This window comes from Cygnus atratus, chromosome 6 (assembly GCF_013377495.2).
Source record: "Cygnus atratus isolate AKBS03 ecotype Queensland, Australia chromosome 6, CAtr_DNAZoo_HiC_assembly, whole genome shotgun sequence".
Classification (NCBI taxonomy): Eukaryota; Metazoa; Chordata; class Aves; order Anseriformes; family Anatidae; genus Cygnus; species Cygnus atratus.
Window position 1 is genome coordinate 38,146,200 of NC_066367.1, and position 21,792 is coordinate 38,167,991.

General features: G+C 42.7%; 2 protein-coding genes across 4 annotated transcripts in view; both read left to right on the forward strand.

Annotated features, from left to right (window-relative positions):
* The window catches only part of KIF5C (kinesin family member 5C), a 70,158-nt gene extending 52,407 nt beyond the window's left edge, over window positions 1–17,751 (forward strand). The window contains exons 19-26 of the mRNA XM_035566113.2: window positions 949–1,058; window positions 1,867–1,968; window positions 2,596–2,656; window positions 3,850–3,921; window positions 4,735–4,839; window positions 7,176–7,392; window positions 8,072–8,185; window positions 13,991–17,751. Of these exons, the coding sequence (XP_035422006.1) occupies window positions 949–1,058; window positions 1,867–1,968; window positions 2,596–2,656; window positions 3,850–3,921; window positions 4,735–4,839; window positions 7,176–7,392; window positions 8,072–8,178 (774 nt within the window). The 3' untranslated portion in view covers window positions 8,179–8,185; window positions 13,991–17,751. The remainder of the gene's footprint in view (window positions 1–948; window positions 1,059–1,866; window positions 1,969–2,595; window positions 2,657–3,849; window positions 3,922–4,734; window positions 4,840–7,175; window positions 7,393–8,071; window positions 8,186–13,990) is intronic.
* Window positions 17,752–19,195: 1,444 nt separating this feature from the next.
* Window positions 19,196–21,792, forward strand: part of LYPD6B (LY6/PLAUR domain containing 6B) — a 43,046-nt gene continuing 40,449 nt past the window's right edge. For 2 of the 3 annotated variants that reach the window (XM_050711620.1, XM_050711621.1), the window contains exon 1: window positions 19,196–19,271. The gene's annotated coding sequence lies outside the window, so the exon portion shown is untranslated. Of the gene's footprint in view, window positions 19,272–21,611; window positions 21,706–21,792 lie in introns of those variants that run through there. The other variant, XM_050711618.1, reaches the window with a different exon arrangement.

Below are 21,792 nucleotides of genomic sequence, written 5' to 3' on the forward strand. Positions count from 1 at the left end.
GCCCAGTACATTGCATCCACAGTTGAGAACAGTTTTGTTATGTATGATTGAAAACTTACGTTGATGCACCTCTATGTTACTCTAATTTTATGTCAGTAGAGCTCTCAAAGGCAATTTGCTAAGCAGTGGATCAGGCTACTGGGGTTAATATAATTTCGGAACTAAAATTTAATGAAAAAGAGGCCAGACCACTTTCCCAAATTGTTTGGCAAGAATTTTGACCGTCTCCTAGAAATAATAATGAAATCTAAACCTGTTTTCTGGTATTTTCTTCTTCCTGTAGAATGCAAAGAGGAAACATTAGCAAATAATGTGCAAGTAGTGTTTCTGATGGGATTACAAGTTATGCAAAAGAAAAAATACAGTTGTACAAGGATAGCGATAGAGGCTTGTCAGCTTGAGAACTTTTACCTCCATTATAAAAACTTGAAGTTATTTAAACAACTGTACAGTTATTTCCTACAGTTAGAAGAAGAAAAAAAAAACATTTATTAGCAATCTAAAGGAGATGAATTGTGTTTTTCTTACCACTTGAAATATATTTAATCCTACAATTTAAATAGCAGGGCTGTGGGTAAATAATCCTCAGAGAGGGGCAGAATGCTTTGGGTTTTAATTCTGTCACAGGTATGTCTGTACACATTTTCCAGTGAATAAACAGAGGAAGCTGATAAAAAGTGTCATTCTTGGCACTTGATATTCTAAGACCCCTTAGCTTACCCTGTTTTCCATGTGCACTATTTTTGCAAGAAAAGGAGTAGTAAGTGGTATAACTGTGCTGCTAAAAACTGCCTGAATGAAATGTGTAGTTGAGTGGCTGCAGTTTTGTCATCGTTGTAATTAGGTAAGTTTCACTCGAATCCAGAAGGATAGGTTGATTTAGCTGATGTGTAAAAAGAAACCGTAGGTGAGTTACACGATTTCTGTAATCTTTTTTGTAATCTGCAGAAGGCACTGGAGCAGCAGATGGAGAGTCACAGGGAAGCCCATCAGAAGCAGCTGTCCAGACTGAGAGACGAAATTGAAGAGAAACAGAAAATAATTGATGAAATCAGAGAGTATGTGCACTATCACTTTCTCTGTTCCTGTACTGCTCCGTGACACTGTAGAACTATTTTATGGTTGGTTTTGTTAGTCTTAATTGATATCTCTGTATTTCAGAGACTCACAGAAAGTAGTATCCTTATGTGCAACAGCCAACCCTCTAACTATTTTGCATCGTGGCTTAAAGCGTTGAGTTCTTTAGTGAGGAGCTGTTACAATTCTTTAAAACTGGGGAGAAGAAAAGAATACTGTTGTAGTTAATGGAAGCTTGAAGGAGAACAGATTTGACAAATACAGGTTTTGAGAGCCTCTTATAGCTACTCATCCTGTCACAGACTCAAATATGTCCCATTTTCACATCCTTAATATGTCTTCCTGATGTAGGCGTGTAACTTAGTTGGATACACCAGCACTTGGAAAAATAGAGTTTTGTTTTTTTTTGTTTGTTTGTTTGTTTGTTTTTTTACTATTGTTCTCTTATTTTTTTAAGAGTTCATAAAATCTAGGCAATCCTGACATGGTGTTCCTGCTTTCCATATTTATAGTGTGGCTAAATGATAATAGGGAAGTAAGGAAGCAGGACAGAAAGACTGCAAGAACAGCGTGTGTCCTCTAAAATAAAGGAAACAAAGCAGGAGAGTTTATGGCTGACTGTTTAATTCTCCAGTATTTTAAACTAAAATCTATTGTTTTTCAGATCGCTTAGGCTTAATATTTTCCAGTATTTTGCAGTAGAGCTACTCAGTTTTGTTTATGGAGGCTTACCTATATGTTTATGATCTTCAGGACTGAGCTGTACAGACTTTTTCTTTTGTATTCTAGTATGAATCAGAAGCTGCAACTGGAGCAAGAAAAGCTGAGTGCTGACTATGATAAATTAAAAATTGAGGACCAGGAAAGAGAAATGAAACTGGAAAAGCTCATGTAAGTGAACAGGCTTCTCACCTGGTGTCCGTGAATATGTAGTGTCTTTTAATGTGTCCACAGGAAATGCCCTAGTGAGAAACCGTTGTGATGAATTATTCATGCTGAAAATACCATTTCAGTATCAAAGCCAACATGCAGTACTAATGAACGATTACTCATTACTCTTTTTTTCTTTACATCATAGGCTTTTTAATAATAGATTTGGTGGTTGCTGAAAAGGTGTTTTAGAGCTCCAGTTTTATGAAATATCATGGCACGTGTTAAAGCCCCCATTACCTAATGCACAGAAAAAAAAAATAAAAAGCAAACAAACAAACAAGAAACGAATAACCAAGAAAAGATTTTAAGAACAGATTTTAAAAATAAATAAATAAATAAAAACCTTTCCTGAAAATGAGAAATACAACTTTCATATATGGACACGTAAAATGCCAGCTAAAATGGACATGGTGTCTCAGCCATTCCATCTGAGCTGCTAATTTGGGACAGTCAAAAAAATTATTACAAATAAACAGTTTGCTCAAATCTGCAGATAATCCACTCAAACTGAATGTTGATTGATTCTCTTCTGTCTCCTATGACTTTTACATTTTTAATTTGTGTTTAATGTTGTGATCTTTCTAGACTGCTTAATGACAAAAGGGAACAAGCAAGAGAAGATCTTAAGGGGCTGGAGGAAACTGTGGTATGTCCTATTGAAAAGTTATTGAGCTTTTTTTCCCTATCTCTGTCCTTAATGTATTACCAAAACACTTATATCTGTGCTCATGAAAAGGATTGATTTATATCAGAATAGGCTAAATTTGTGCATTTCCCCAAATAGTGAAATTAAATTTCAAAATTTAAGATAAAATGCTACTGTTTCTGTGTCTTGTGGGAAATCTGTCTGTCTATTGGTATTCTGCTTTGCTGTTCCTTTAAATCACCTAAATACCTTTGAGCTATCTTAAATTAAATTTTTGTTCACATTTTTAGAGTTTTAATAATTACTACAACAGGAAGGAAAAATTAAGCATAGCAAATTACAGGAGGGCAGGTGCCATTAAAGGCCAAGTGGTGTCTCATCCCTGCACAACCGCATAAGAAGGCATCAGGCTCGGTAGGCACTGGGTGTCATTTGGATGGCTATTTTGAGAAGGAAGGAGTGAGGAAGTTTCTGTGAGACTAAGGTTGCTCTCACCAGCTTTGGAAAGATAGTTCTCTTCAGAATGGTTTTGGTGAAATATGGGATTGGGCGGAACTTGCTTATCTAGACGGTTTCCTTCCCTGCAAATGATTTAGCTTTTTTGTCCTTCTGGGAGTAGGAGCAGAGTTGTCCCATCTCGTGTCATACGTCCAGTCTGGAGCAAGGTCATTACTTTGCTGAGCCTGAGAAGTTGATGTGTAGAAAAAGCTGGGAAAGCCTGGATTTTTGCCGAGCTTAAAGAGCACTTGAACATCTTAAGTACCTACGAATAAGCACTCAGCCCCATTCAGTGAATTTGCTACACGGTGAGCCCAGAGCTTTTCCACATAGCTGGCTGTGTGTAACCATGGCCAGTTGTGAGACTTCAGCTTTCTGCTGTTGCTGCCCCCACGCCCCAGAGCAGAGGTGATGTATTTTCAGAGGTGGCTTTGGCATTGCAGACAGCATACGGCAATGCACTGGCAGGAGGAGTGTGTGCCCTGGCTTTCTGTGAGCGCCTGAACTGGGCTGCTTGAACAGCCAGTGCCTGCGCGTCCAGGCAGGAACATCTCTATAGGCAAATCACACTGAAGTCCTGTGAAGTCCTATTATCCACTCCAGAGGTGGTTTGTTTCGGTTTGGTTTTGGTTTTTAACCCCAGACTATCTACTATGTCTTACTGGCTTGTCACTTTTTCTGTAATTTGTTTCCAGGCAAGAGAACTTCAGACTCTTCATAACCTACGCAAACTGTTTGTTCAAGATCTCACCACCCGTGTTAAAAAAGTAAGAACATACTCTTTTGAATCGGTCTTTTTTTTTTAATTTTCATTCTTTTGATATGCTGGAATCCACTAGTGCATATGGTTATGAAATGGGATTTTTTTTCAGTAACAGTGAGTAATAAAATTAAGTGTTCTGATGTTTATCTAGGTTTTGGCTCTAATTTGTTAAGGAAAAGTCTTGGTAGTTAAGTGAAATGTACTGATCCAGTTCAGTTACTACATTCTGAAAGATGGAATAATGGATACCAGAAATTACTCAATATAATGTGCACTAACGTATGTACGCACTGAATGCTGTGGCCCTTTCTTTTTACGGGCTTGTGGCTACACAGCCTCTTCCTAGCAAAGTTATTATTTGGCCAAAGACAAATTTCTCAGCAGAAATTCATGCATTTTTAACTGTTGAAGAAGAGCTAAAAGTTGCATAAATATTAAAAGGCTTTACAGTGCTTTTCAGTTTTCTAGTGGTTTGGGAGAAGAGTTTTTATTATTATTATTATTATTTATTTATTGAGATTGAAAACCCATATTTGCTAAGAATGTCTCCCAGAACTGGAAGAAGGGAAATGCTTTTTCCCCTAAATCTGTGATTTTCCTGTTCAGGATCCCTACATAATTTTTCAGTAAGAATAGTTTATTTTCTTTATAGAGGGCAATACAGCCCCTAAATATCAAATGAACAGATACAATAAATTCTCTACAATTCGGGGCTCTGGAAGACTTTTCTGTCTTTGGCAAGCTTAAATTCAAAAATGCCTGAGCTTCCTCTTGAGTTTCTGCATGGTTTTGCTGAATCCTGGAACTCTCCTTGCAGAGCGTTGAGCTTGACAGCGATGATGGAGGCGGAAGTGCTGCGCAGAAGCAGAAAATTTCCTTTCTTGAGAACAACCTGGAACAGCTTACAAAGGTTCACAAACAGGTAGGGACTTCGCTTCCTTCCAGTGCCTAGTTACTATTTAATCAAAAGCTACTGTGTCTTTTTCGTTCGTTAATAGTAAATGCTTCTGAAAATTCAGCCATGGCAAAAACTTGATATGTAACACTGTTCTGTAGTATTACAAATTGCTTTTTTTAAACTCACATTTTTGTATGTTTAAGGGGGTAATTATTGAAGGTAAAATGTAGGTACTGTTTAAAGAAATGGTACCTATAGTTCTCAAATAAATTTCTTGGCCTTAGGAGCTGGTGTTAGAGCTGCTCTTCCCACTACCCCTACTTCTTGGCGTCTCGTTGTGCTTTAGCCCTGGCAGGCTGCTCAGCACCTCGCAGCCACTCGCTCACTCAGCGGGATGGGGGAGAGCAGCAGAAAGGTAAAAGTGCAAGAACTCGTGGGTTGAAATAAGGACAGCTTAATAGGTAAAGCAAAAGCTGCACGTGCAAGCAAAGCTAAGCAAGGAATTCATTCACTTCTCTTCCCTTTGGCAGGCAGGTGTTCAACCACATCCAGGAAGGCAGGGCTCATCACCTGTAACAGTTTCTTGGCAGGACACACACCATCACCCTGAACGTCTCCCCCTCCTCCTCCTTTACCCCAGCTTTTATTGCTGGAAATAGAGGTTTTCTGTGCAGCTGAAGGGCTGATACCTCCCCAGGATGCTGAGATTGGCCATTTCTGGGCGTGTTAATCTCAGCTCCCTCTTTCTTAAGAGTTCCTGTTTCTGCCCAGAGAGCCCCTCGCTGTGGGTGCCAGCCTGACCAGGGGGAGGTGGAGGAGATGTGCGGTAGGCAAGCGTGTTGGTAATAGGTTGAGAAAAGAGCCTTACCTTCTGCTTACTTGCAAGTCTGTATATATCAATGGTGTGTGTGTGTATATATATGGGCGTATATATCTTGTTAGATAAAATTGGATCATTTCTGCCAATGAGTAAGCTTCCACCCTCTTAAAAGATGTCAGATGTCAGCATCATAGAACTGTATCCTGCTTCTCAGTTGCAGAGTACAAAGTAGTAAAAGAGGCTTCTGGTTTCATTTTTGAATCGTAACATAACATTCTCCATTGCAGCTTTCTGAACCTGTTAGAGACAGAGCGATCTCCAAGATTTGCTTTTTTTTTTTTTCCTGTAGAAATGCCAAAAATGCAGGCACCGCTGCACTCTGACGAGTGTCCGTTAAGGTTCAGTATTTTAAGGTTCCTGGTTAACAGATGGTTTAAAGACCTAGTTTCTAAATGTGGAAACCAGGACGTGTTAATAATGTTTTTCGTTTTACTGTTTTGCCTTTTTTGCACTCTGTTCATGCGTCTGCTGGTTTTTCAGATACAGATTTTTATAGCTCTCATTAGTGTATATTTACTCAAAAACAGCTAAGGAGCCCATGTCTCATAAAAACTTAAATAAAAAATGACATTGGACTTGACCTGAATATGATATCATTCTGCTCTTATTTCAAATTCTGTTGGGTAGAACATGTGCTCAACACTTTCAGAAAAAGCACATTGTGACAAATTTTTTTTTAAGCTTTGTTTCTGTTTTTCTTCTGGCACTCGGCCTGGACTAGCAGGTGTAAAACATTTTCATTTTCAAACAATGTGTGAATGTTACTGCATGCTGTTGCTTTGCTGTACTATTTATATGGTAGTTAAAGCATTTTTCTTCGCTTCGCTCCAAAAGGGGGGAATCGCTCCTTTGGAACAGTAATCTGTTGACTTTTAGCAGTGCTATAATTGTTCAGTAGAAATTGTACCATTTTTTCTAACTGAAATTCTGTTTGCATCAGGCTTTATTTATCTAAAAGTAAATCCCCCTTCTGCTGCTTATGATGTTAGATATTTTTCTGAAAAGTGGAAACTTTATATTCCTCAAACATTGCTAAGAAATCACTTTGCAGTTTTTAAGTATTGAGATGATCAAGTATTTGTGAAATGCCAGACGCGTCCGTGTTCTGAAAAAAATGCAGATTCTGTCACAGCTGCTCTGAGGGTCTGGAAAATTGGTTATCGCAGCAGTGCCCTGCAATGGATGGGTTTGTCTTGGAGCCCTCACCTTTCAGGATCATCTGTGAAATCCTGTTGAGTGGAATAAACTCTCTTGTTCTTTGATCTTCCTGTGGAACTTCAGCTGGACAAATGAGCAGCATGATTAAAAGAAAATAAATCACTCTTTTGTATAAGCTTTTTCCAGGCATTTCTGGAAGAAACCTGTTTCTTTCATTCAGGGCATACAAGGTGCGAAGAGGAATAGGGATGTTTGCTGTCTCCTTGTAAGAGGACCTCTCCTGTAGTTTCTCACAGGATATTTTTGAAACCTCTTCTTGCAGTTGGTACGTGATAATGCAGATCTTCGTTGTGAGCTTCCTAAGCTGGAAAAACGACTTAGAGCTACGGCAGAGAGAGTTAAGGCCCTGGAGAGTGCACTGAAGGAGGCCAAGGAAAATGCCATGCGTGACCGCAAGCGCTACCAGCAGGAGGTGGATCGCATTAAGGAGGCTGTAAGAGCCAAAAACATGGCACGGAGAGCACACTCTGCTCAAATTGGTAAGGACACGCTGCTGAAGGGTTAGTGGTTGCTCACATATTTCACAGTTGGTTTGTTTGCTCATGTTTAAATAAAGAGAGCTTTGAAAGCAGGAGTCCGGGGCAAACCACTCGGTCTGCTTCTCCTCTGTTGCACAAGAATCTTCAAAGAGTTCACTTTTTAATAGAATATGCCCCACCTAAAGTTTAAAGTGCCTCTGCTGTTTGGCTCAGTAAATAAATGGCATAATGGGTCTTGTGAGCCATTCTAATGACCTGAAAACTTGTCTCTTTAAATCAGTCTCTCACTTTCTTCCTGCTCCCCTACATACGTTTGTTCTGCTTTTCAGCCCCTTCCTCTCTTTTTGCCTGATTACTACTTGTACTTTAATTTGGGCTGGGTAGAGTCAGATATTCCTATATAATTCAGTTGTGTGATATATCTGTGTGGTGCAATCTGAATCCATGCATACAAGACGAGAGGAATGATAAGATAGATAAATGGCTCTGCAACAAGCAGAAAAGTGATGTACTTGTGGTTGGCCAAGGTAAGGGAATGCAGTGTGCGTGACTACAGACTAAATTGCCAAGCAGTTTCTTTTTTGTGAAAAAGAGGGTTTGTACTAGAGGATGAAGTGAGATACAAGATCTTGTACAAAAACCTAAATGTCCTGTTTGGTTTCCTACTTTTACTCCGCAGCCAAGCCCATCCGCCCTGGTCATTACCCAGCGTCTTCTCCGACAGCTGTTCATGCCATCCGAGGGGGAGGGATGTCAAACTCCAGCTACTATCACAGCACCAAATAGACAAGAAGTAAGACCAAAGAAACTTACCCAACCATTCTTTCACCGATCACCCAGTTTTCTTGTATCTAAGTCCTGCTTTTAGCAGTATTTTTTTTCCTAGTTTCAGTGGGAGTCTTTTGCCCATGGTTTAACTGTGAAAATTAGTGATTAAAGTGAGGATTGCCTTGTTTAGAGTACTTTGCAACCTGCTGCCCAGAGTTTTTATTTTAATGACTTATCAGTTAAAACTTTTGTAATAAACTGAAATGCCATTGCAAATCTGTACTGAAATTAGCACATAGAGGTGTGAAACTCATGCAGTAAAAATAGAGTTCTAGGGGCTGCTTCGTTTTCTGCTTTCTCTGACATGATGATGTTGTCCTTGTTGTGATATTCCTTAAGGATAAAGACTTCTAGTAACTCACCCTGTACTAGGAACTAGTTCCATGTAGCCGAAAAGTTACCAGCCACCCCTGTGCCCTGCAGGAGCTGCCTGTGGACAGACCATGCCTGCGAACTAGTAAGGATTTCTCCTGGGCATAGCTCAAAATGGAAAACATTAGAAGCTGAAAACATCATGCTTTAGGGTGAGATACTACTTGAGAGTTGGATGCATATGGTAAACATGCTTCTTCACAAGCATGTCACTTTTTCCTCCTGCCCCTCAAGCACAGGGGGCAGGGGCAGCCCCAGCCCCGAGCCCCAGCCCTCGCCCTCCGTGCCCCTGAGCAGCTGTAATCAGCCACCTGGGGAGCACGGAGCCCTGCAGCCCAGAGCAGGGGAAAAGCAGCCTTAAGTGGCAGCAGCACTGAATTCTCCAGACTTGAGCGTCAGAATTTGGCAAACTTTACTTTTACTTCTTTTGCTTTGTACTCTTATTCAGCTCTCTTAGCTAAAAATATAAATATTTTGCTTTAGTGCAAGTGCTTGAGGGTTTCTCTGTCTTCTCCTAAGCAAAAATCCTGTCCAGGAAAGAAGAACTACATACTCCCATGCGACTGCTTCGTGTACTCTACCTCCCATTAGGTGCTCATCGTTTCTGAGATATTTTACATCTGTTATTATTTTAGTTGATAACTTTGTTACAGGCATATTAAGAGGTGGATGGTAGTAAGTGGCTGTGAAAAGCAGCCAACGGACTGCTAGAATGTCTTTCCAAGTCTGGCTCTTTTCTCCTCCAGAGGATTAATTCTGTCTTATGACTCTTTTCTGATAATACGTGGTTTCCTTTAGGCATCTGGCATTCTTGGGTGTGTTTTTCTTTTTCTTTTACTTTTTTTTTTTGAGAATGCTTCGTGTCATGCATGCAGGCAAACCATCCATCACATCAGTCAAGCTTTTATTGTGTCGTGTGGATTGTTTCTGTTCATTGTGTTTTCTGTGAGCCCTGTAGCTGCAAGCAACATATTTTTGCTGTGGATGAATTAGGGCAAGTCTTTGCCGAGTGCTTTAGTGCGTTAGTTGATTCTGAACTGAAATTTGCTTTTCCGTCTCGTAGGAGCGATAGCCTTTATCTACTTCTCTGCATTCCCGTGAATGAGCAAAGGGAAAAGAGTGTGATAAAGGGGCCCGTAAACTATTTCCAGCCATACATAATAACAGCTGCTCTGCGGGGAAAAAAAGCCGCTACCTGCCTAAGCTGGGCAGGTCTTTAATATACCGTCTGCTGCAAAATTAAAACTGGCAGGCTCGAGTAGGCCACACACTAGGTGTAGGCACATGACAAGCGAATAGCTGTAGATTAATAAAAGTTATTAACAAAGCAAATACACGTAAAACTAGTTGAGCATATAATAAGATAGGACTTTAGATGGTAATAAAGAGTAATCAGAATCTCTCTTTCAAACGTTTTAGAAGCTGAGCATTATATTTGAGGATGGTGGAGGAGATTCAGGCTGCGCTTGGAGCACATCACTGAGTAGCTCATGGACAAGGGGGGTGGAGAAAAAGAATAGGGAAGATCTTAGAAGAAGCTGGCTAAACTTAGGGATTTATGGTTTCTGAAAAAATTAGGGGGAAAAAAGATCTGAAAACCAAATGGAAGCCCTGCAGACTGGAATGAAACCAATTAAAAAGTGCGTGCGTGTGTGTTTCTTAGCTGATAGTAATGTTCCTTTTTGGCTTTTATCAGACTAAAACTCCTTGCTGCTCAAGATTCAGTCTAACACTTAGCTGTACAATGTCATATATACCGTAAATAAGACAACAATTTGAAATGTCATGCTGCCATTGCTTCTTCAGAGAACCATATTTCTGAGGCTTTATATTTATTTATTTTTATTTTTTTTTAACCCAGTTAAGTTCTAGATTTCTTTTTTGCGCAAATGTCTTGAAGGTACAGTACATTAAGGCTGGGCAGTGATTAAAAAAGGTCAATTCTCGTTGGCTTTGGTCCTTTCATTAAAAACGTTGTTGGCAAATTGCAAGTATTCGGCTGCCAAATGATTTGGGGAGTATTATAGAAATCTGAGTTCTAAGCCTGATGGATGAAAGCCCGGGGACCTTAGTTAAGAGTATTAGTAAAGGTGCTACTTCTGCAGGGAACATTTTATACGGGTTATTTTCATAACATTGTTGGCAGCCCCACCATATGACCTGTGCTCTTGAGTAGCACAGAGCTTTCTTTTATATTCCTTTAGCAGCAGTGAAATAGAAACGGCTTTTCTAGATAAATGTTTGCTGTCAAGTAACGTGGCCTATCTCTGGAATGAAAATTTTACATCAGGACGAGGGGAAATTTGTCTTAGGTTCATTCATCATTCGCAGTAAAGATAATAGCCACTTATTGCTGCTGGAGTGGTCAGTGATTGAGTTATTAACCAGAGCAGACTACCCCATCAGTAACAGCCAGCAGTGCTTTGGCTGTTTTTACAAAGTTTGCTGGTAAAGTTTGTTCTGCAGACCTGGGCAAGCCTACGAGGCTGGTCAGGGCCAAGTTCAACCCCGTTTGGGCCACATTGCCTGGGGCCCATGTGCATCGTGTAAGGAGGTGATTTCTACCCTCGAAAGTTTAGTGTTTGAATAACAGCAGATGGGAGAGAAAGATACGTGGGTGTTAATAAAATGTCAGAAATTGCAAATTGCTGGTAGCTGGCTTAAACAGAAGACTCAGTGGGCCAAGGAATGGCTCTCTGAGGTAATTCCTTATGCTGTCTAAATTGCAGGCATTTTCAGAACTACAGCTGCAATGAATTTGTTACCTGGGGCACACCTCAAAGCTAGATCTGATGGAATTAGGAGAAAGGGAGTTCGCACTGGTGTGGCTAAAAGGGTTATTGCTGCAGCGAGAGGCCTGACGGGGTGCAGTGCGTTTCTGTGAGAAGGTGGCACTGAATTGCTACAACCCCATAGCTAAATTAACGCTGGGGTTTCATGGGGCTTTGGGGATTGAGAATACAACAGAATAGTTCAGTTGGCAAGGACTTTCAAAGATCACCAAGTCCAACTGCCTGATGTCTTCAAGGCTAACCGAAAGGTAAAGCCTGTCACTGAGGGCATCATCCAACCGCTTCCGGACCCCTGCCAGGCGGTGGTCATCAGCCACCTCCACAGGATGCCTGTGCCAGTGTTCGACCACCCTCACATAAAGAAATTCTTCCCCATGTCCAGTCCGAGCCTCCCCTGGCGCAGCTCTGTGCTGGTCCTGCCATCCGTCCCCAGGGAGCAGAGCCCGGCGCCTGCCACTGTGCTTCCCTCCTCTAGGGGGTCAACAGCACCTCCCAGCTCGGTGTCACTGCCAAACTTTATTCTGTTTTAACAAAAATAGCTGAAATACGTTCTCCAGTTTCTGAATTTTGTGGGGAGAAGTATATTGAAAAAACTTGAAAGCACAATGCTCCCCATTTGGGAGGAGCTGCAAGTTGTATCATGTGGACAACTGATTTAGTTTCTCTGCTGGTCAACTGTAGAGCTTAGTTGTATACTGACATATTTAAAACTATATTTAGGAGTAGTTTCTAAATGCAGCTAAATACAGTGCAGGCTTCAAAAAAGTTAATATATATTTTTTTCAAACAGTATGTATTTTTATATACATACACACAGATGTTTTCCACGTGGCAAAGGGAGAGGCGAGCCATGGTGCTGCTGCACTTCTGCAGCCCACGACTTGGTCAGGATTTTCTCCAGGTGGAGCAGAGATCATCTTTAGGTCTGCTTTGGTTACATCGTGGACCTAACGTGGCCCGGGCCAGGTAGGGCCGAGGCGCAGGGGAAGGATGGGTGATAGCAGCACGCACTCGAGGTGCTTCGTTGGAGAGCAGTTTGGGTGCTGTATGCACACTGCTGGCTTGGCTATCACCGTCTGTGTAGCACCTTGCTGAATGGCTGAGCAGCAGGCCGAAGGATAATGCTGATATCGAGAATACTGACCTCCTGATCTTCATCCACCTGTGAGCAAACTGGTTTGTGTGTACTGGGGGTGCTCAGGTGCCCTGTGGAAGCCTTGGACAGACAGACAGACCAGTAGCAGATATGGGCAACTACGTACGTTGGCATGTGCGTGCTTTGGTATTTCAAATCTTAAGGAAGCTGGTTACCCGCCTGTCCTGCCCTTCTCGTATTTACTCAAACTCAACTGATGCCTCATTCTGAAAGCGAAGAAAAGAAGTGAAATGAAGATACGCTAACGATTGCAGTAATGCTCAGTCATCGCTTGCTGAAATTATTAAAACGACTTGTATGGGATTGGTATCTGTGAAACACGCTGTGCAAACAGGCTCCTGACTAAATGACTTCCCTTATCCTGAAGTCTCTGGTATGTTCCCAGCACCTCCCCATCCTTGAGCAAGATGAATAACTATATTTAATCTAGCCAGACCACAGATTAATCTAGGCAATAAGAGGCATGAATTAATAACCATCCTGGTCTCCTTGAAGATGTTAACAAGGATGACAACTAGGAGGAACTACAATTGTCACTGCTAAATCGGGGTAAATTTAAAGAAACAGCAATGAGGTGATTCTTTTTAATACTTTGATCCTTAATACCAAAAAGTTTTGTTCTAAGTTATCATACAAGAAAATGTTTAATTAAGTAAAACATTGCTTTTGTAAGACTGATTTTATACTAGCTACTTTTAAAAAAAAGAAGTGACAGGCACATTCAGTTACTCATCCGTTGCTTTCCATATGGCTAATGGGAACTGCATAACAATTTGAAATGCAATAGTTTTTAAAAGTCTGTGTTTCAAATTACTTATTTAATATTATTATTTATTCAAATACCTACCAGGATATATGCAAATAATACAGATATCAGGAAAGTACCTTTCTGCCAGGAGACCTGTGCAACTGAAGGATTTTTCTGGATTTGTCATTTTTTATTCCTTTCATTTTATAATATGTTTGCAAACTCGATTGCAGTTACATTCCTTACTTGTTAATTAAGATACGCACACATCTGTTCTTCAGTATATCCAGGTGACTAGCAGTGGAGAGGAAAATCCCATTAAAAGAACAAAGAGATAAAGGGGAGGGGGGAGAAGTCAGACCTTTAGCTAGTGTTTAAGAATGTATTTAGACAAGGCATAAATGCTGTGTTACTGGTGGCAAAGAATGAATTTCATCAAGATAATTGTTTCATTATGACTGTGCCAATTTGTGGGCTGGAAACTTTAAAATTAGACCTGACAAAATTCCTCTCCAAGGCTGAGTAAGCTCATGTCATGAATTATTAAAATTGTGCTTCCCCTTGCTGTTATTGTGGCTGTTTGTTTGCTGCGCATTGGGTTTCCGTGAAGCGTAGGTATCAATTATTTGCCGTGTTGCGTATCTGCTTTCTCATCTAAAACATCCACTAATTATTGTTACCTTTCTCGCTCTCTTTCGACAGGTCAGTTCCACTTAGCATGTTAAGGACTGTCATTAAGTCACTAGTTTCTTTTTTCCCTCCTCTTCAACCTGATCCACATCCTGTTCATCCTGCGCTTCCTACAGCCATCTGCGATGCACCGGTCCTAGGTATTTTGAGCTTCGTAGGATCTCCACGTGTACAGAAGTGTTCGGCTCAACCCTTCTACAGATACTTGTACAATGTATTTAACATAACCATCTAAGTAATGATAGGAAGTCTGCCACTCAGAATCGCTCACTGACTGCGTTTGACCCCTTGGCGCTGGTTAGGTTGGGGCTTCTACACTCAGATCGATGCTTTTCGAAGTCCTCTCTTGCATCAGTAAATCCCAACTTCTGGCATCAAAGAATTAATTATTCAGTGACCAAGTGCCATCAAAGGCAGGTGATTGTGCTCAGTCATGACTGATTTACTGTATAATATACATATTATTTTATATTTTTAGGGGATGAAAATGTGCTGCTATATGGTTTAATTTTACTGCTTACATTTTTGGAAGTAAATTTCCCCAAAGAACCATTTGTAATATCCTGGTAAAAATCTTTGGACTGTACAAAATAACCTTTATTGCAGTACCTGGTAAAGATCAAATGGGATGCAGAGAAATCTGTTAGTATAGGTCTAGGTTTTTGAAGTTTGGTAGTTACATGAATATATTTGTGTGACCTATCTTAAAATTAAGATCTGATCTGCTTGTAGTTCTCCCTACGGTGGTGGGTTTTCCTGGAGTGTGATGGCTAGCCATGTGTTCGTAAGCATTGTTCTCTATGAAATTTTGAAAGCTTTCAGAATGCTGCAGAAGTCTTGTCTTGGGAAAGCCGACAAGCATCCCCCACTCCCCTTCCCACATGCCTTCGGCAAGCCCCGATCTGCTCACACCGGAATTCAGACGCGGCAGTGAGCAGCCCCCTACCGGAACAGATGCTACCTTAAAGAAACAAAAAATCCCCTCAAAGCCCCAGGCCCTACCTTAGAAAAGATATTTTACAGAGAGGGTCCAAAAGGAGGTGAGGGTTACATACTCAAGCTGTCCTTTGCAGACCAAATTCGGGAGTAGATGTGTTAGGAGATGAAGAGCGTATTGCAAGGGGAAGAGAATGTATTTATTGCTTGTGTACTGCCACGTTGCAATATGCAGGCCATCCTACGGATAGTACACCTGTGCTCACGGAGCTAAGGATGAGACCGCTTGCCTTCCCTGGACCTCTCCGGTGCCAGACGGAAAGTTTCCACCTTCTCAGCAAGGGGGCACTGGAATCCTTCTGGGAAAGCTCAGCTGGCAGGTAGAAGCTACCGCTTCTCCTCGCGTGCCTACTGCTTCTGCCACACACATATCCTCATCCTTCAAATGCACGGTATCCAACCTGAGCTCTTAAGGAAGCGTGGCTTTTAGGAAGGTTACGGCCGAGCATAGCCCTCTAGTCTTCTTTTGCAGACGTTTGCTCTTACTTAATTTGAGACATATATATATATATATTTTAATTTCTGAATGTGTTCATGTTATTAGACATAAAACTATTTAGGTAATGTAGAGCCTTTTGAAAGATTGTGAATTGACTTTAGATTTTTTTTTTTTTTACTGAAATTATTTAAGTTCTTGCAAAGTAAGTTGGACTTAACTTTTTTTTTTTAATGTTGCACTATATTGGGGAGCATTTTGCTAAAATATTTAATGAAGTTGCAAATTTGCATGTATTTAATTTATTTTGTATTTTTCAAAGTTTTATATTTTCTTTATGTGCATGTGCACTGCCAGGAAAATGAACTGTGAACTTGCCATATGCAATCTTTAATAAAATTACTAATTCAAAACTACTCTGTGCTATATTATCAGCTGTTCAGAGCTGAAATTTCTACTATGAACTCATTATCCTCTTGTTTTGGTTCTAAAGCAGTTGTCTTAAAAAAGAATACCCAACTGTTAATTGCCGTCAAAGATTTTGTATTGTAGTATAGCTTCTGCTCTGTATCTTGAATTCAAAGTTTATGAAGGAATTGCATTTAAATGCAGCATTAGCTTAAAAAATTTCATGAGATCCTCACACCATCATCATTAGTTACATGTGACAGTTTAGACAGCTTTCTTCAGCTTGAGGAATAAGTTAGCTTTGACATCTCTTAATTGCGCTAGTGCTGATCAGCCAGTCAGTTCACCTAGCTAAAATAAAGCGAGTTTCTCCAAGTTAACTTCTGCATCAAGACTGTAAGAGGACTTTCTAAAACTGAAATGACGACAAGATGCATTAGGTTAAATCCTCAAAAAGAAATGCCTAAGATACTTACTCAATTGGAAAATATTACATCGGTCAATTGAATTTATTTTGCTTATGGGTTCTTGTTTTGTACGCCTATTTTAATTAGGCAACTTAAGTTTGTATTGCGTACTGTATATTCAACTTTTGTACCATTTTTAAGTCTTACACATTTTATACATAGACATGAAAACCACACATCTGCTCTGAAGAGATCAAACCCTGTCTTTTGCTATTTCCACTACTTGATGCTATCTTACTTTGCTCTTTGAATGTTGTGTTATATTTATTCTTAGGCTAATTTTAAAGTTGTGATTTATATAGCGCAAATTAAATTTGTTGTGCATGGGACAAATTTTGGTGGAAACACTGTTCACAAATGGAAAACGTACTTCAGATGAAACTAAAATGCATATTGTTCTTTTTGCTAGTAATAAAAAACTATTTCCTGCTCACCTGAGCTTCTCTTAATGATATGTTCAAATATCTTGTGTTTGTCCTTGAATTCATGTTTCATTGACTTGTTTTCTCAAAAGCAAGGAAAGTTAAACCTGGGAAGATCTTGGCTGACATATTTTAAGTTTGTATTATACTCACAAGGGTGAAATTAGATTATCCTGAAAATATTGAAAGTGTGTTTGTTTTTTTTTTTTTTTTAAAAGCCAAGAAGTGGTGATTTCTGCCAACAGACTTTATGAGTAACTTTTAAATATAATTTTAGAAAGCCTTATGGATTACACATTTGCCTGAAATTTTGATAAATAAGGCTTGGAGTTGAAATAAATAATTTTAAGCTTAACATAGTTTCATTTGGGTAAATGGGTATTTAAACCAATTGCTCATGGAGGTCCAAAAGGAAGAGGCCTAATCAACTATCCATTACTGGAGGAGGAAGACCTTGAGTAATCATGAGGGTATGTATCAGCTGGAAATTAAAGGAATTAAAAAATAAATTGGCAGGATAATCTGATTCTACCCTTGCTTTGATTTTCATCTTTGCCGTGCCTGTATGAACTGAAGTGCACTGGACAAGGTCTGCTGTACTGGATGGAACACCGCTCCACGCGTTTGTCTCTCGCTCTCACAATCTTGTCCATTTGAAACACTTTTTATGGTGGGAGAACCGCAGGGGTTGAGGCATTCTGTAGAATTATACATGTCTAGTTTGTAAAGTGTGTAACGTGTACTGCAGATGTGTATTCTCTGGGCTCTATGTATCTTTACAGTAGTGTTCATTTTAGGAAAAAATAAAGTGTGGACACGTTTTGCTGGTAACAAGGGGAAATTTTTTTGCCATTGCATCGAGCAATGCTGAAATGTATTAAACTCTTGATAGCAGATCTGAACCCTTCTTCCCCCATCCCATGGAGATAAGTATTTTATCTTCATTCTAAAATTCTATCAGAAATGGATGGATACACTGGCAGACTGCATGATGTATCATTTGAAAACCGTTACAGTGGAAAATAAAACTGAACTAAACTTTCTAGTGTGCGTGTTGTGTGACACTACGTACGGCAGCTGTGTCCCGGGGTGCTCTGCCCACGCCTGGCAGCGCAGGAGGTCCCTGTTCAACGCAGCCGCATATTGAGGACGCCGGCAGGATGTTAGCCCTTCCTCTAAATGAAATGGGAGGGAAATGAACACAGGATATTATTTTTATTTTTTATAATTGCATCTTCTCTACAGCATCTCTGTGGAAGTCTTCCTTCTTCCTATTCTTTTTCAGTAGCCTGCAGGGTGACAGGGAGACTCTTCCGCTTACCCTTTGCATACATTTCCATTTTTATAGGAACGTTATGCTTGCTTTATATACAGTGTAATGGAGTTAAAAGTTCCTGCGTGCTTGTCACCTCCCTGAAGTTATACTTCGGAGCTTCATAAACTGCTTATTTTCTCAATTACCTTCTTTTCCGCTCAGCAATGCAAATGTATGGCAATCCAGAATTTCTATTGAAAGGGATTGTGCTGTGTTTGTTGGTGAATAGGTTTCTAATGAGGATTATGTGGTTTTGTACCATTACCTACGTCTGCTCACACTGCTTTTGCTCAGGGCCCGTGAGGAGGCCGTGTACAAGCAGGCTGTGTCGGCTTTCTGGCAGGGGATGGGTGGCCCTTGCCCAGCCCGACAGGTCAGCCAGAAAAATGCTGGTCTCCAAGAGCTAGGCAAATGCCACCGAGCAGCAGTGTGTTTATAGATGCAGTAATTACACAGATTATTATCTAATCGTGCTGATCAACCCAGGGTGCTTAATAGGGACAGAGCAGCATCCTAGCAGACGTAGAAATTAGTCTGCTAAAATTTGGAGCGCCACAGTCAATTATTTATGGGTCAAAATGAATTTCTGGTCATATAACTTTCGGTGCGTAGGCCGAATGCTTCCTCCTCATGCTGGCTGAGGGTACTGGGCACGGGCTGAGGAGTGATGGCTCCGTCAGGGAGGAAGAGGAGGAGGAGGAGGAGGAGGAGGAGGAGGCTCTCCCAGTCAGACAAAGTTTGTGCTGGGGAGAGCAGGCGGGCAGACGAGGGCAAACACCGCACAGCGCCGCACCGCAGCCATTTCCCCGTGAGTCAAAGGGATCTTTGTAAGATCTGTTTAGATAAAGCTCGTGCCTGGGGGATGAATTCAATTACAGGGCAGAGTGCGAGCGGATCCCTACACTTTCTTCGTCAGAACGTTGGATCGCCTCAGTTAATTAACTCTCAATCAAAACAACGTGAACTGCCGTATCCATTTCCAAGAGTCAGCCTGCGCAGGACTACAGGGGAGAGTAAGAGGGGGGTTGAATCCCTAAAAAAAAGTGAGTGGAAGCCCGTGAAAGTACGTCTTTGCCCAACTGTGCACGCTACCCCTGAGCAGCGCGGCTCTGTGAGGGCCGCCCCGGGGCGGGCGCGGGGGTGTCCGAGCCGATGGCTCCCCGCCCCGGCCCCACCTCCGGCGGGCAGCCCGCCTTCTGCCCGGCCTCCGCCGGCACCGGCACCGGCACGGAGGTGGCTGGGGGAGTGGGTGAGTGCCCCGGGACGGCTGGTGCTGGTGGTGGCGGCGGCGGTGGAGAAGGGGAAGGGGCCCGGCAGCGAGCGGCGCGGGGCCGGCGCGGAGCCCCCTGAGGGCGGCGGGTAGCGGGCTGAGGCGCGGCCGGGCCTCGCCGTGAGGCGCCGGGGGGCAGCCGGGTTTGGCTCCCTGTGCGGGCGATAGGTGCTTCGGGCTGCCCCGTAGGAAGTAACAGCACGGTGAAACGTGCCCGCTTCGCGTGTGCGAGTGAGCGGTGTGGCTGCGGAGGCTGACACGGGGCGTGCTTGGCACGCACAGCTGGGGGTCGGTGAGTTTCTGTGCAAGCCCCGCGGAGCAGCAGCAGCTCGGTGTGGCACCACACACGCCAGGCCTGTGGGCGCTTTGGGCGGCTCGGTGCTGATGGGCGAACGCGGTTCGTGCAGCTAGAGCAGGTATGCGAGGCTCGTCTGGTTCATTCCTGAGGGCACCGTCAGGAAAATCTGTCCCTACGGCTTCCCGTCCGTCGGCGGGTAACGTGGGCAGAGCCCGGCACCGCACAGGGATCAGAGCAGTTGCGGAGAGCCGCACGCTGCAACCTCCTTCGTAAGTGCAGTACTGGTAATCCCAGGTGCTCAGGTAATGAGTCAAGTTTCCCTGCCTCAATAAACATGTTTTTGTTTAAAATAATCAAACGTTAAATGCTGAGATTGCTGTTTCGCAGGCTGGGTTTGAACCTCTAAGGTTAGAGTTTTCAAGCTCCCTCCTTAACTATGAAACGAGCTTCCTGTCTGATCGCTGCCTCTCCTCAGCGAGATTTTAAGAAAAGCACAAAAAAAAAAAAACATAAGGTTTACGATGACAGAGAACAAAGTCCTCCCTCGCCTTCGAGAGTGGGTGCAGCAGGCAGGCGAAGGAGAGCGCGGAGTGGGGAAAGCTGTGTCCTCACCTCGGCCGGCAGCGCAGAGCTGCAGGTGAATTCCAGAAGTAATTGCAGACGGCCGCGTCGTGGGCTGGACGAAGGGAGTTGTCCTGTTTGTTACAGCTGGCAAGGCTCAGTGATTCATGGATCTCTGCTCGGTGGACTTTTGCTCATCCAGTCGATCTGCAATTAACGTAGCTAGCCATGCTGCTGCTGAGAGTCTTTCCCTCTTCCCGTCACGCATTGCTTGCTGTAAGTCAATTAGCATTCCCCAGCGTGATAATTGCAGCATTCTGTCCGCAGCTGGTCGCGTCCTGTAAACGACGTCCCTTGCAGAGGGGTAATCGTGGGCCTTTTGCCTTGGCCGGGTTTTGTCAGGGCTAAGGATCTCCAGCACTTGACATTTGGCATTCTGGCTGTGCAATGGTAACTGTCAGAAGTCCAGTAAATCCCATAATCAGCTTATACAGGCTGGATCCCGGGTGTTGATCCTTGAAGCACTTGTGCTGAATCCCACCCCCTGGCTGGCACCAGATGCTGGACGCGTTATCTGGCAGCAGGGAGAGGGTAGCTGCGGTCTGGCTGCTGGGGCGGCGCACAGTTGGCAAGTGCACGGTGCTGCAGGGGAAAGAAGCTGCCTTACAAGAACGGGCGCCTTTTCCTGCACCCCTGGGAACTCCGGAGAAGAGACAACCGTATCTTGCTACCTGATGGCCTGATACATGCCAACCAGGCTGTTTATGAAGATCTCTTCCTGCCTCGTTTGCCATTTGCCCAGGCTTCAGCTGGGGGAGAAGAGGTGGGGAATGTCTCCTCCTGTCCTGTTGATGCTGCCGATGAAAGTTGTGTCGGTTCTGTAGGAGAGCCTTGTGGGAGACCAGGAGCTGCTTAAGTTGCAGCGTAGAAGTCACCAAGACTGTTGTGTGAGCTGTAGTGCGATGCGTCCTGCAGGTAAGGAACTCAGAAGCGGAGGTGAGGGAGAGAGAATGACAGCACCTGGCATGTCAAGGAAGGGACGCATCGTAGCTCTCAAGGAGAGCAAGTATTTGAAGGGTGAAAAGTTTTCTGGAGTTGTCTGGCATTTCTTGGTTACAGAAATAATCCTCTGCCTTACCAGATTGAGGCATTCTTTAGAAAATTCTTCCATCTCAAAACAAATTTTGCTCATAAAGTCTGATAGCTTAGAAGTTTTCCTTTTTTTAAATTTTGAAGTCTCAGTATTTTCTTCGTTTCCTTCACGTCCGTAACCTGAGTTTTGTAGGTTCAAAGGGGAGCTGTGTGTCGTGTGTGTGACCTAAAGGACCCCTGGGCGAGGCGTGTGCCTGGCAGTTCAGAAGCCGTCGGACAGCACCACGCCGATAAACGTCGGAAGGAATTTCAGCTTGCAGCTTCCCTTGAAGACCAAGCTGCGTTGTATGCCGCATGTGTTGCTGGCAATCAGTTTCCCGTTAAATTTCTGAGAGAATCGTTGGGACGTGAGGCTTCACCGCCTAGACGGCAGCCGTCCGATCGCAGGGCTGGTTATTCTGGGTGAGAACCCCGAAGCGAAGGCTCGGTGTCACTGCTGGCAGTCGCTGCTTTTCTCGCTCGGAGTCTCGCGGCGGTGAGCTCGCAGAA